The following is a 13,544-nucleotide window of genomic DNA, read 5'->3' as shown; positions in this document are numbered from 1 at the left end:
CGTTCAAGCCAGACGACAGTTGGCCGTGCCGCAAGTCTGGACTTGGACCTGCTGCTTGTCGCACTCGACTTGGACAAGGCACCGCCGCTGCTTCCGACCGATCCGCCCCCTCTGTTGGCAAACTTTGACTTGATTGTGTTTTTGTTTTCCACCGTGTTTCCACTCCGGCAACTTTGTGTCACTCCATTCTCCCCCATTGTTGCCACTGCTGCTGGCCCGCTCTGGCGCTCGGTGCCGCGCATTTCCAGTTGTGGCACGTTTCACTGTAGCAGCAGCTCATAATTTTTTCCTCTTCGTTTTTTGCTTCATATTTAAGCGAATGCAGGCGGCAGGTCCCAGAGCAATTTCGTTTCTACACGCGCCGTCGATGGTTAACCAAAATCCGCACTTGTAATCCCAATCGAACAGCCAATTCGCGAGTAACAATGCATTTGCCCCAAGGAGTAAGTGTTTAATTACTCATTCTGCTTCGGCTGGACATTGGCATTGGGGGAGTGAACGAACGAACCACTAGAAACCATTTCAGTTTGCCAATAAAAATCAGCGCACAAAAATGCAGACTGTCCGCCAAATTGAATTAAACCTTAGAAAGTCCACACAAAACTCGGCTCAAAAGTGCCCAGAAAATGCGAGAATAAAAAGCGGTTATTGTGTAACAAAATTTGTCTGCACTCGCGCGTGAAATGAGTAAAACATAGCAGAAATATGAACTGCAAATAAACCACAAATAAAAAACATAATTGGTTTTTTATGATTGGGCAATGGCTGCAACATGAAAAGAACTCTCGCTTGGCCCATAAACAGTTAATTCAAGCAAATTGTGCAACAAAGGGAAAGTCATTTTAGCACCAAGAGTGGGCTGGAGGTGGATGGCTGAATGACCTCAGAGAAAAAAACTTTCATTTAAATTTCATTTTTTTTTTATTTTTTTCATTTTTTGATTTTTAAAATTTAATCAAATGCAAGTTAAAGAGCAGCAAAAAGCACTCATTGAAAATGGCAAATGCATTCACAATTTATCGTAGGCAAATCTTTGCGTGAATTTAAATAGTTTAAAAAAGTCTTCAACTTTCAATAAAAAATTCTTTTCTTTTGCAATTTGCAAGATTTCTTGATGTTTTTTATACAAAAAAAATCCACCCTCATCAAGGGGATCATTTTAAAATAGAAGGAGACTCCCAAAGACAATTACTTGGCTTTTTCGCAGCTCAACTCCAAACTGAAACTCAAATTTAAGGGACAGCATTCATTGTCTTAGCCATTCGAGATATTTGATTATCCCAGCGTAGAGCCCTCAAATGGCTTTCTAATTCCGCCCTGACCACCTCTCCCCGTTGTCCTTTTCGTGCTGCTGACAGCTTCTGTCACGCCCCCCATCAAAAGCAGTTGGCGGCTGAAGATGAGGCAGCATCCCATCAGCACTGGAACGGCCAGTCAATAATGTATTTGGGAGGGAGTTTGGTTGCTATTTTAAGCATTATGCTAATTGTGTCATCGCCCTGTTCCTGGCTGGCGTAACCTCTAATGCACTGGACCGTATCGTAATCCTTGTACTCGTTTCCTTTTCAGGCGCTGAGCTTTCTGTTTATCACTTGCGTGATGTTCACGCTGGCTGGCGGCCATCCATCAAGCGACAAGCTGAAGTAAGAGCTGCTTTCACCCAGTCCCAAGTCCCTGCCACGCCTTTAACGACACATGAAGCAACTCAAGCCGCCCCCTTCCATTACAGGATTCGCATACACGTGCCAGTGAAGCACCACACACATGTCCACACGAAGACGGTCATTAAGAAGGTCCCGCTGCCCATACCGGTGCCGGTCAAGGAGCACCACCATGAGCCGCCCAAGAAGCACCACAGTCGCAGCCACCACCAACACCAACACCACGAGGAGGAAATGGACGACGACTTCGAGGGCTACGAGTATCCCGTGAAGGCCAAGCGACGCACGCGGCATCCCTTTGTCTGATGCGGGAGAACAGCCACAAGCCCGGCCACCCTCTCCACCCCACCCCAACACCCACACACTCCACACAGCGGGGGGGAAATGAAATCAAATGAAATACAATTTACGCAGATTAAGGCGAAAATAAACCAAAATACGAGCCAACAGCAGCATGAGAAAAGCAACGAAACGACAAAGCAAAGAAAGCAAAGGGAAAACACACACAAATCTGGGTCTGATTTGTCACTGCTTTCTTTTTAGTGTGTAAGAAGTAAAAGGAGGCGCCACACACATACACATACACTTCTGTGCAATAAAATAAAAATAAACAAATATTACATTTAAGCACAATTTAAAGCCACGTCTAAAAGTAAACGCATTCTCTTGGGTTTGGGTTTTTATTACCGAAACGAAACGCAAAAGAGCGAGAGAGCAACCCAAGCATATAGACTTGAACTCGATTTAAACTATAATCTCGGGAACCTTTATGACGATTAGCAAGTTTATTTCGCATTTGTTCCACTTAAATATAGTAAGTCCGAGGAAATCCTTTTAAATTAGCATTGGAATAGGACGCGAAACATTGCATTAAATGTCTCAAATTCTCTACTTTGCAACTGTTTAAAGATGATCTTTCAGAGTCACTTCAATTGCGACTTCAAATAGAGTTTTTCACTACAATTTTCACTCCTATTTCCTGAGTTATTCTGCGCTTTGAGGGATGACAAAGTTTTTGCTGAAAATCAAGAATTTATGTACGTCATGTGGCCTGAATCTGAAGCTTGGAAAACCAACAAGATTTAAATTGATTGAATTGAGCATCTGCAGCTGTTGCTGTTGCTGATGCTGCCTTCCGCTTGCACCTTCTGTGGGGATATTTGTGCATAAATAAATGAAGGAACACAACAGCGGAACCAACAGCAAAGCAAAGTAAGCCAGAGGGCCGGGCCGGGCCGGGCCGGAGATGTTTGTAATGATGTTGTGGCTCCTCGAATCATCTTCTTTTAGAGTGGGGCAGAGCCCGGGCTTATGCCATGAAATATGCATGCTCAGCTGTGTCTCTGCGTCGGTCGTCTTTGCCACTGCCTATGTTGCTGCCTGTGTAGCGGTTAGCTGGCAGCTTGTAGCTTGAGTCCCGAGCACGTGCTGGGAGGCCGTCTAGTCAACAGAAATGTTAAAGAATGTCAACAACTGCTTTCCATGCACACCGCCTGTTGCCCGAGCAACGCAAACATCCCGGGGCGGCAGCTGTTGATAGCTCATTTCCACGACTTTAGCGCCACTCAAGTGCCAGCCACTCAAAGCACAAGCCCGACCAGGAGCAGAAGCAGTAGCATAAGCAGAGCGAATGCGAAAACGAAAGCGAATAACAAATGCCACTCATCATGTAGAGCCACTCAATTTACTGGCTCCACCCGCCCACCCGTCGCCCAGCACTCAGCCACTCAGTGGGGGGAAATCGGTTTACCGGGGAGTCTAATTAATACAGCCGAACACAGCAACAGCCCAGCAACTGCCACAGCAAGCATGCCACAAACATAGCATACTTACATGCCACACTAAGTACAAGTACACACTCGTCACCCGGCAACAAGCTGCAAGCTTATGGCGCATTTAATCGAGCGCCGCATCTAAGCAAGCTGTAGCTACAGGAAGCTTTTAGTCGATCAAAGCGAAGCGAGAGAAAACTAGTTTCTAACGACAGAGCCAGAGAGCAAGGAAAGCTTTTGCCCGATCTTGCACACCCCTTTACATGGCCAGTGCGAGCCTCTGCTAAGCAGAGAGCTGAGCAGCTGTTAACCAACAGACAATGTTAACAGAACGAAACTCTACAGTAAATGTTAAGTGATCTCGAAGAAACTTTGGCAAGCTGTTAACTAACAGTCACTCTACAGTAAATGTTAAGCGATCGCTTTGTAACTTTGGCAATTTGTTGCGAAGCATTTTACCTGTGGGGAGAGTTCATCCCCAAAACCTCCAACTGTGTGTCTGGACTGCGGCAGTCAAGTACCTCTCCGCCACTCTCTGTGGGTGTCAAAAGCCCATACATATGCATATTTACTTAGCTCTTCGTGCTGGCGCTCTGGTGTCGTCGTTGTCGCTGTTTGATTTCGGCGCTTCTATTTGATTAGGCTGCCTAAGCGGGCTACGTGCCCGGGTTAATTTGCGGCCCAAAGTGTTGGCTGAAGGGTGCGAAAGTCTCTGCTAATGTGTGCGTGTGTGTGTATGTGTATCTGTGTTGATGTTTGTGTTTGTGTTTGTGTTTGTGGTGACAGCAAATAAATCGCACGCATGTGCCTGCCACTCCCCCACCACACACTTGCACTAACAGAAATAGAAAAAACATTGTGCACAGCACGCATAACAATGAGAAAAGTCAGCTGAAGAGGGGAATGGGAATGGGCCTAGACAAACTACTTTTTGGCTACTTAGTGATAAATATGCTGGCTAATCAAATGGGAAATGGATTTGTGGATTACGACTACTCGTCGTTACCAGCCCGCCCAAGCTCCAAGTGTTTGTTTATCCAGCCACAAATTCCTCAACTAATTCACTTTCATCAGCGATGGTGTACGCAGACGAAAAGCCATGCAGATTTGCATGGGAATTGTGTTCATATTAGACTCAACTTTAATGCATTTCATGGAAAATATCTTTAGATAGAAGAAATTTGCTCTTGAGCTTGAGGGTTTTTGTCTATTATCCGTGCAAAAGTTCACTGACTGTCAGCCAGGGTATACGAATCTCAACCACTCATAATTTTTCTAGTTAGGCAAATAATAAAAGTTTACCCCACTGCACGCCAGTCCCCCCCTAAACACACAACTGCTTGGCTGGGGGACGAACATTTGTCTCGAGTGGACAGCACTCGCAGAACCCTCCAAAGGACATCCTAGGACCCTTCACCGTCCCCACATCGTCTGCATATTTGAAATACAAACATAAAAGTACAGATTTGCTGACTTCGGTGCATAAACCGGGGCAAACAGAGTCCGTATAAACATATTGTTAAATATAGTTTATGCCAGAGGGCTTCGTGCAGCTCCCCGCTTCCCGCTCTCTTTCATATTTCCCTTTTTCCCTGTACCAGGGGTGGAAGGGCCAGCAGTGGGTTTGTTTTATTACTGCCAGAGAGAAGGAATCAATATCAAATTTCGGTTTTATTATTTGCATACTTCGATGGCCGGAATCAGGGGCAGACCCAGGGGCCATGACCCCGTTCGGCCCACTGTTTTATGGCCACATTTAGCGGAGAGAGAGAGCCAGGCCATGGTACGTACAGCGCTCGGTGCGCTTAATTCCCAATTAATTTGGGATTTGCCCTGCGCCTACCAAACCAGTTAATTAGATGGCCATAAAGCGGTCGCTCAATTCTGCCAGACACATCCCGACAGCATCTGCCGCAGGCTGTCAATGTACAAATTAATTACAATTAGACTGCCGCACCACACTCGCCTCTCTCTGCGGCGATAAGCATAATTAAATTGCAAAACTAGGAATTGTATTGATTTGTTTCTTTACCATTAACACACTCCTTACTGCCTCAAGATATTGATCTTTGCACATCAAATTAATTGCAAGCCACGGCCTATACAAGTGCCAGTCAAAGCCAAAGAATTGCCCAACTGGACAATATTATTTGTACATATCCGATTGAACCCTTTGATCCAGCGCGTACAATCAGTCGAGCATTCATTCGATTGGGGTTGGGTTGGGTTGCGGCCACAAACCACATCTCTAGTTTAGTTAGTTCCCAGGAATCCCATTCAGTCATCCGCGTATGAACCCTATCCTTGAATGGGGTACAAGCGCGAACAAAGGAATCTGCGGCAGCACGTGCAAAGCGGTGGGTGGGGGGGGTTTGGATTCATTAATACGAGCGAGCTTGATGTTTGGCCTCCGGCAATTATCCCTAAAATTTGTGTAGCTCAAGCTATTGATGGTGGCGGTTTGGGGCGTGTAACGGTAACAGATACAAGCCACAAACACAAAAAGAGAGCGAAACACACAGCGAAACTGTTGCGCGAAGTGAGTGGCCATCGTTAATGAACTTATGCCTGGAACGTACACAGTCGCCAGTCTCAGACACACACACCCACACTGGCACACACACAAGGCAGTGACCTACCAACCTACTCACATGCACACGAAATGGCAACAGTTTGGCCATGCCACAAGCGACTGTGAGGGAGGGAGAATGTTAGAGAGTGCGAGTGTGAGAGAGAGAGAAGGCAGCTGGCTAACAGGGAACTGTTATTGGGGTCTGTTACGCGCAGAAGAACGCTTTTCGCACAAGTCACGACTATGATGACGATGGGACGACGACATCGACAACGACAACGAAAGCGACGACGACGACGACGGCCATGTTCGCTCACTCGTTCGGGAACGCTGCTGCTGTCCGCTCCGTGCTGCTCCATCGTTCTCCATCGTCCCTCGTCCGTGCTCTGGGTGCTGGGTACTGCTGGATGCTCTGCCTCCGCCGTTAGTTGCGGATAAGAAGCCGGCGCTGTTGGTTGTACTTTGGGCGAGACGTGGATAACTTTTCGACAGTGGCTGCGCTCGGCGCGGGAACGCGAACGAACAACAAACGCGTGAGGCGAACGCGTGAGAATTTATCAAGTTCATTCGATGCGGTTGGCGCTAGGCGACAAGCGGATAGGGACGGTCGGTCGGGTGGCCCCACCAGCGAGATCGTAAAGTGAATGCAAAAACGCGCCACGCGTATATCTCTATCACAATTTGTATCTCTATTTGTATCTGTATCTGGTCCGCAAGTGTATCTGTGAGTGCTGTGAGCTTGGAGTTGGCATTTGGCAGCGCAAAAGACGCTCAAACAGAGAAGAAGCCAAACCAAACCAAATAAAAGAAAAACAAATGAAATAATAATAATATTCTTTAAACAAGTTGAGAGCAAGCAAATAATTATCGTACAATTTGAATACTGCTGAAGGTGCTCAAGGCCTGGGCCAACACCAAAAACAACAACAACAACAACGGCGGCAACGAAAACACCAACAAAATCCAGGCAGTGAGGTGCGTGTAAGCGAATCCAACACAAAAACATCTAAAAACATTTTTGAAAATGTTAAGCTAAGGGTTAAAAGCAAAACTGCAAATATTGCACTTCACGTTTCCCAATATTTCGAAAGAAAAAACAATAACAAAACAAAATCGAATTTTATTTACTAGAGGAATATTTGTTTTTGTTGGGGGCAAAAGTATCTCGGGCCATTTTGGCGGCGGAAACAACGTCCGATTTTATTGGATATACAGATCTATATGTCGGCCCCTGCATTGAATCTATATTCGATTATATGTATGTATGTACATTCGGCTGTCTGTAGGTGTGGGTGGTTGTGTGCGTTTTGTATTTATAAGATTTTATTGAAATATTTAAATATTCAGTTGTTAACGGCTCGTTAAGCCAAATTGCAGCCAAAATTCTCGCCGCGCGCAGAGCAAAGGAAGCAAAACAAAACCAATTCGTTAGGGCGTTATCGATTCCTATGCTCGTGTTTGATCTGTAAGTAAAAAATATATTCGCCAGAGCCAGAAATAAACGAGGTATATTTTATTTTATTTTTTTTTTTGTTTGTGAAACACGAAAGAATCATTAAATTTCCCAAAGAATCTGCCAAGTAAGCAGCAAACAAAAAGCATAGTGCCATATGTACATATGTATAAAGATATGTGCGAGTGTGTGTCGGTAAACACACACAAACATACATACATACATACTTGCATAAACTTAAAATTTGATAAAACTCGAATGAAACAAGAAGAAACGCCTCGAACTAGTGTCCAAGCCGTGTGCATACCCTGGGGAGACATCCGATATAAACGAGTATTTGTACCCCGAAAACATGCCCGATTGCTGCCCCAATGGGAGCTGATCACAGCAGTTCCAGCGTCAATTCAATCTTAGTGAGTGATCACGGATCACATCAGTGGTAAATGTTTGCCAGAACGAGAAGACCTTCCATTGGAGGGTATGAAAACGTGTTGGATTCTTTATTTGAAATGTATTTTCATGCCCCGAACGTGCTGGGGATTGTCTCAAAAGCTAAAATAAATGCGAAACATGGCCTATTGGCCCACGTGGCCTTTTGCGGTTGTCAAACCAATTTACTGGGCCCATTGCAAACTACACAGCGACGATATGGCAATTACAGTTGAGACCTTAAACTGAAACTGAAACTGATACGGAGACGGAGACGGGCATTTAAAGCGGGCGAAAACACTGTTGATGGCATGGGGAGGGAAACATGGCAAAGGAAAGGGTTTTTGTACGTGCCTGAAATTATATCGCCTGTCTGGCAGGAGGGTTACATTTGTATTTGGTAAATCAATTACCCACCCAGGGAAAGCCCTTTACCCACAGCCCAACTCCTCAATCATCAGCCATGCACACCAAGAAAGTACTAAAGAAGGGACACTCTACGAATGCGAGTGAAATAAATGCAAACAATGCATCCCAATTACATTTCCATGCATTCTCAATTGAGTCTCATCCAAGACCAGAGACACTGCAACACGAACAGCAGCCCAGTTAGCCCTGACAGCAGCGTAAGCTCTTTTCGAAATTTCACAATCTGACAAATGTCGCAGTTGATGATGGAGACAAGTGACCCCCCGAGTTGCCAAATGGCCTCACTCCTGTGGTACCCATTGGCAATGCATTACTAGAGTGGGGCAATATTAGACTGATTACCGATTTGAAGGTATTGAATGTGGGACAGATCCCACTTCTCTCTGTTGAACACGGGGTATGGCACAGTCCGCTCCTGATCACTCACTCAAGTGTGAAGGCAATCCAGTTGATGCCCCGCAGCACACTGAAACATACTCGTAAAGTTGTCAAACTGCACCGATCATGCATAGTATATGGAAATCGTTTTTGTGTTACAGCAAATGGATGCTTTAATTCAAATACAAAGTAGAAGCTGATGCCAACAACTAATTGAAAAGATTTAATATTGATTTACAATAAGTTTTAAATAATTCTCACAGAGAGCTCTACTTAATAATCATTTTCATTATTCATTCTTGACCCCATTTCATATTTCTTTAGTTTATTTTCACTCGAAATTTGTGGACCTTTATCCAAAATCAAATCTCATTAAATTATGTACGCAATTATGCATGATAAATATTTTTTGGCTATAATTAATGGGCCATGCATTACTGTCTTGTCGAATCCATATCTTGAAATAGATTTATTTGCCATTTATGTGTTAGTTTTGTGGTTGCCGAATGCAATTTTAAGCAGTTCCTTGGCTTTGTCATGGCATGAACATATTTATCGACAAACTTAAACCCTGATTACAAATCAATTGACGGCGGATGATGTGTGAGATGATTTTGCATAATCGCATAATCGATCATGAATCGATGTTCGAGGGCTGTTTCGAGAGTGGTACGTTCAGTAGGGGTCCCCGTAATAAATCGTCACATTATATTCGAACTTATATTAGAACATATATTTAATAGACTTCTCATCCAATTCTGTATCTCCACTTTAAAATACACTTTTCTTTAATTTATATGCTCTCCAAATTGTAACCAAGGCCGCATTCAGCCTAATAATTTTCACATAATAAGACAAGACATTTTTCATTAATGTATTTATGGACATTCCCTTTATACCCAGTTGATTGCTTCAAACGAGAAACTGAAAGCTGAATTCGAATGAAAATATCATTAAGGATAGATTTCAGCAAATGATTCCAGCAGCCTGTCGTTGACTTGGCAACCATTTATCATCATTTGTTACCTTCGGCCCGATTTAATTCACTTTGTGCATTTCCCCACTGCATTCCTCAGGAAATTTTCTTGGCAGCGAGTGAAAAGAAAAGAAAATGTAAACTTATGCCGGTAATGGAAAACTTTGTTCCAGCACGAGTTCAAGAGCGAAGTGAAAAAAAAGTGAAATGCAAAGAGGACGGACCGAAACTTAACAATCTCTTCTCTTGGTGTTTGACCACGGCCTCGGGATGTGCCTGCCCAATGGGGCATTAATTAATTTGATAGTCGTTGGCTGTCAATTTTGAATTGAGTATTTGCATAAATTTGACATTAATAAACCACGAACATTCCCTCACTTCCGCAAACTTAATCTCTTCGGTAAGGACACAAATTGAGTGTGAAATGTTACGCGCCATTTAACATTCGGGCTCAGGCTGAGTAGGCCCAAGTCCGGGGCCACTCCAAATCCGATGCCTTTAAGGTGATATTCGCTGGAACTACAGCATTTTGGCCACTCCACTCGCCTCCATAAAGCATTTAACTTGACTGCCAATTACCCAGAAATAAATTATGAACACGCCCCCACATCTGCGACGCAGCAGAAGGCGAAGGCGAAGTCGAACACGAAGATGAGGTGAGGTGCGGCGGATGCGGAAATGAAAACAGGGCGAAATAGACATGGTTCGTCCCCCTTTTTCAGTATTGCTGTATGAGTGTGTGCAGACAGTTTGGAATTATGTTGATGCGAAACGCACATGCACGAAGAGTATTCCTATACAGATATGTACATATGTACATACATACATACATATTTATTTACATAATTTTCGCCAAGAGAAGGCGCTTAAGCGAGGTTCCTTCTATTGTTTTTCTAGATGTAGATATACATACGTACATGTGTAGATATTTAAATACACGTATGTAAGTACATATTTGTGTATATTTGTATGTTTAATAGGCTCGTGCGTCAGGCAGTCAAGCTTACAAAGGATGGCGTCAGCGCAGGAATTCATCTCGAGATGTAGCAACTTGAAGTTATTTGTGCGGGGTCCTCCAACAAAAATTAAAAACATTCTCAGGCTTCCGAGTGGTTGAAAATTACGCACTGCCATCGTATTCGCATCGTATGGCATTTGGAAGGATTATGCTAGCCGAATGAGGTTAAAAGTACAGAAAATGTTCCTGAAAAATCATAGTTATAACATGCAAAAATGTATTCTCTACAAAACCACTTTTGGAATACATTTATTTCGTGCAGCTTTTATTCATTTATGCATTCTTTTTTAGTTCCACTTTGGGAAATATTTGGCGTATAAATAAAATAAATGCAAGGAAAAAGCAAGGAAAAGTGTGCACTGGGGTTGGGGTTCCTTTAAATTCTCATATTTGTTTCCTGAATTTATGGGCATTCTGCAAACACTGATAGGTTTCGTCTGCTCGTCGTTGGTGTAATGGGAGGAATTTATTTGTATATGTACATATATCCAAAGCCCTATTGAAATATCAGCAAACTCTTTTTCCAATTTATATTTAAATCATAAATTTGAAATTCAATTTTTGAAGCAATGAGACACGAAACGTGTTTCGGTACTCAATTAAATTATATTTTATCTTTTCATAGGCGTTTTTGTGTGTGTGTGTGATCCTCCGAAAACGAAACCACCACACACACATACGCAAATAACTGAATTTACTCACACGGACACACAAAAGCAGCCGTGGGTAAATGTGCACATAAGCGCGTTAGACTTAAGGAAAAGAGAAAAAAATGTATGGCAACGAAAGGGAAAAAGCCAGCCAAACCTCCCCCCGCCATAGCCATGCAATTTGCTTTGCTCTTCGTCCTTCTAATACCACACCGCCTGCTGTGTCTGCCCCGCAGCCCCTGTCCGCCACCACCTCCTTCGTGTCGTTGTCGTCATCTTGGTCTTATTGCCACAACTTTTGCCAGCATTTTGTAAATGAATAGACATACACGCGGCACACTCTACCCACCTAACGGTCTATGTGGATATATTTGTTTACACTTTTCCCCTCTTTTTCGCCTCTTCTTTGCACATTTGCATGTGTGTTTATACGCACACACACACACACACACACACACAGAGAGGCAGAGACACATGTTTATTTGTTATTGTTAACCTTACCTCAAACACATTTTTATGACATTCAATGGCAACGGCAGTACCGTACCAAAAACTCCATCGCCATCCCTGGCAGATAGGAGGCCGAACAGTGCCGTGCCGTGCCGTGCCGACCTGCCGCCGTGTACGCCGCGCGTCGTAAACGTAATTATGTCGATGACGTCACCAGTCAGCAGCCGCAGCAACGCGGTGTAGTAATAGAGGAAGAACAGAGACCATCAAAATTCCAAGTTAATTTCCATCTTAGTTTCTTCCCCTTTGCTTCTTCGCTAGAACTTTACCGAGAACTTCAAAGCCATTTGCCTTGATGAATGGAAACTTTTTACGTCACTGACTTTTGCGGCGGGCCAGGCGGAAACCCTTCTGTCGAGTGGGTTGGGGTAGGGCAAAGGGGAAGGGGACCCTCTGCGACACTCTCATTAACGTCACCCGTTCTGGTGCGGTCGGTGGGTGCAGCTGTATTTTCAACAAAACTTTCCCATAATTTCCCATTTGTGCATAAATATTTAAAAAATATTTTGCGACTGCCTCCTGTCACAAGCAGAGTATTCCATTCTCGATTATTAAAATTTGCACACACTTGTGGGCGGAGAATGGGGGGAGAGCGCCTGCGACTGGGACTGGGCCAGGTACAATTTATGTTTGATTGCAATCAGATTGATGCCCCAGATAGGAAGCGGCGGGGGAGCCATTTCTATAATTGATTCAATATTGCGTGTGGGGGAAATCGCTGCTAATTGGGGGGCAAGCTCCTGGATTTTCCCCTGCCAGCCTGCAAGAAAACTCATAGGAATTTCCCATCAGCGAAATCTGCATAACAATTTGCTTAAATGTTGACGTGCTGTTCGTTGTTCGTTGCTCGTTGCTATTGTAATTATTGCTACTGTTGCTTCTTGTGCTTGTGATTTTGTTTTTGTTGGTTCTGTGCCACGATTCGTGACACATTTTTGTTTTCTATTATTATTTGGGTTCTACTGTTTGTTGGTCTTTTGTCCGGGAAGTCTCGACTCCCGAGCCCTGCGATAAGGCACGTCTGGAATTGGGTCGTGTTTTGCTCAAATGTCCCATGAAGCACCGACTTTTTGTCCGACTCCGGCTCGCACTTTTATTAGCCCATGGCATGAACTCGGTGGCACCCACAACAGTGCTCTGCTGCTCCACTTTGCCACATCCAGCAGACCCCAATACGAGTATGATGGAACAAACAATAAAATGTGACATTTGACTGCCAAAATTATTTGCTTTCTGCTCTGGGTCGCGGACAATTGCTTCGGGATAGAGGTTGTCCCAACCTCGGGTTCGAGGACAGCCCAGACTGGACAGACTGCACGGAACTGTGTCACTCGAAAGGGTTAAGGGCTTCCCCTTTGTTTTTATGCCTTTTTCGGCCCGCACATAAAGTATATTTACTTCTAGCTGAAAGGCTCAAAATGTAATCGACAGCTGATGCGACTTTTTGTTTGCCAGATGGAGAGAATAAATTTCCTATTAAAGCACATTGCTAACTATTCTTTCATTAATTTAAAATTCATTAGCTAACGGCAAACCACAGCTTAGATATTTTCACTTTCCATTTAAGTTTTCTTCCGCTGTAAATGAAATTGAAAAAGTTTCCCCAAAATCGAAATGCAACTCTGCTTTGTGTGGCCATTTTCTGAACTTGAGAAAAGTGTAATTAAATTGGCAAAATAACAAAAAAGAAGTACTT

The 13,544-nt window shown here is 43.9% G+C and overlaps 2 protein-coding genes across 2 annotated transcripts in view; both read left to right on the top strand.

The window, feature by feature from the left end:
• The first annotated feature begins 1,575 nt into the window (after positions 1-1,575).
• On the top strand, positions 1,576-1,999 carry LOC117891038 (histidine-rich glycoprotein). Its single transcript, XM_034796206.1, has 2 exons — positions 1,576-1,643; positions 1,730-1,999. Exons 1-2 carry the CDS (start codon positions 1,600-1,602, stop codon positions 1,965-1,967), a joined length of 282 nt encoding a protein of 93 aa, XP_034652097.1. The 5' UTR covers positions 1,576-1,599; the 3' UTR covers positions 1,968-1,999.
• Positions 2,000-6,340: 4,341 nt separating this feature from the next.
• LOC117890484 (potassium voltage-gated channel subfamily KQT member 1) overlaps positions 6,341-13,544 on the top strand; it is a 36,967-nt gene continuing 29,763 nt past the window's right edge. Inside the window, exon 1 of the mRNA XM_034795361.1 lies at positions 6,341-6,980. The gene's annotated coding sequence lies outside the window, so the exon portion shown is untranslated. The remainder of the gene's footprint in view (positions 6,981-13,544) is intronic.

Source organism: Drosophila subobscura, chromosome E (genome assembly GCF_008121235.1).
Source record: "Drosophila subobscura isolate 14011-0131.10 chromosome E, UCBerk_Dsub_1.0, whole genome shotgun sequence".
NCBI classification, from domain to species: Eukaryota; Metazoa; Arthropoda; class Insecta; order Diptera; family Drosophilidae; genus Drosophila; species Drosophila subobscura.
This window is presented reverse-complemented; position numbering and strand designations above follow the sequence as displayed.

Excerpts from the sequence above, each read along its gene's own strand:
- LOC117891038 (XM_034796206.1), top strand. The coding sequence starts at position 1,600 with ATGTTCACGCTGGCTGGCGGCCATCCATCAAGCGACAAGCTGAA. Across the intron at positions 1,644-1,729 it reads CCATCAAGCGACAAGCTGAA|GATTCGCATACACGTGCCAG; the intron begins GTAAGAGCTGCT and ends CTTCCATTACAG.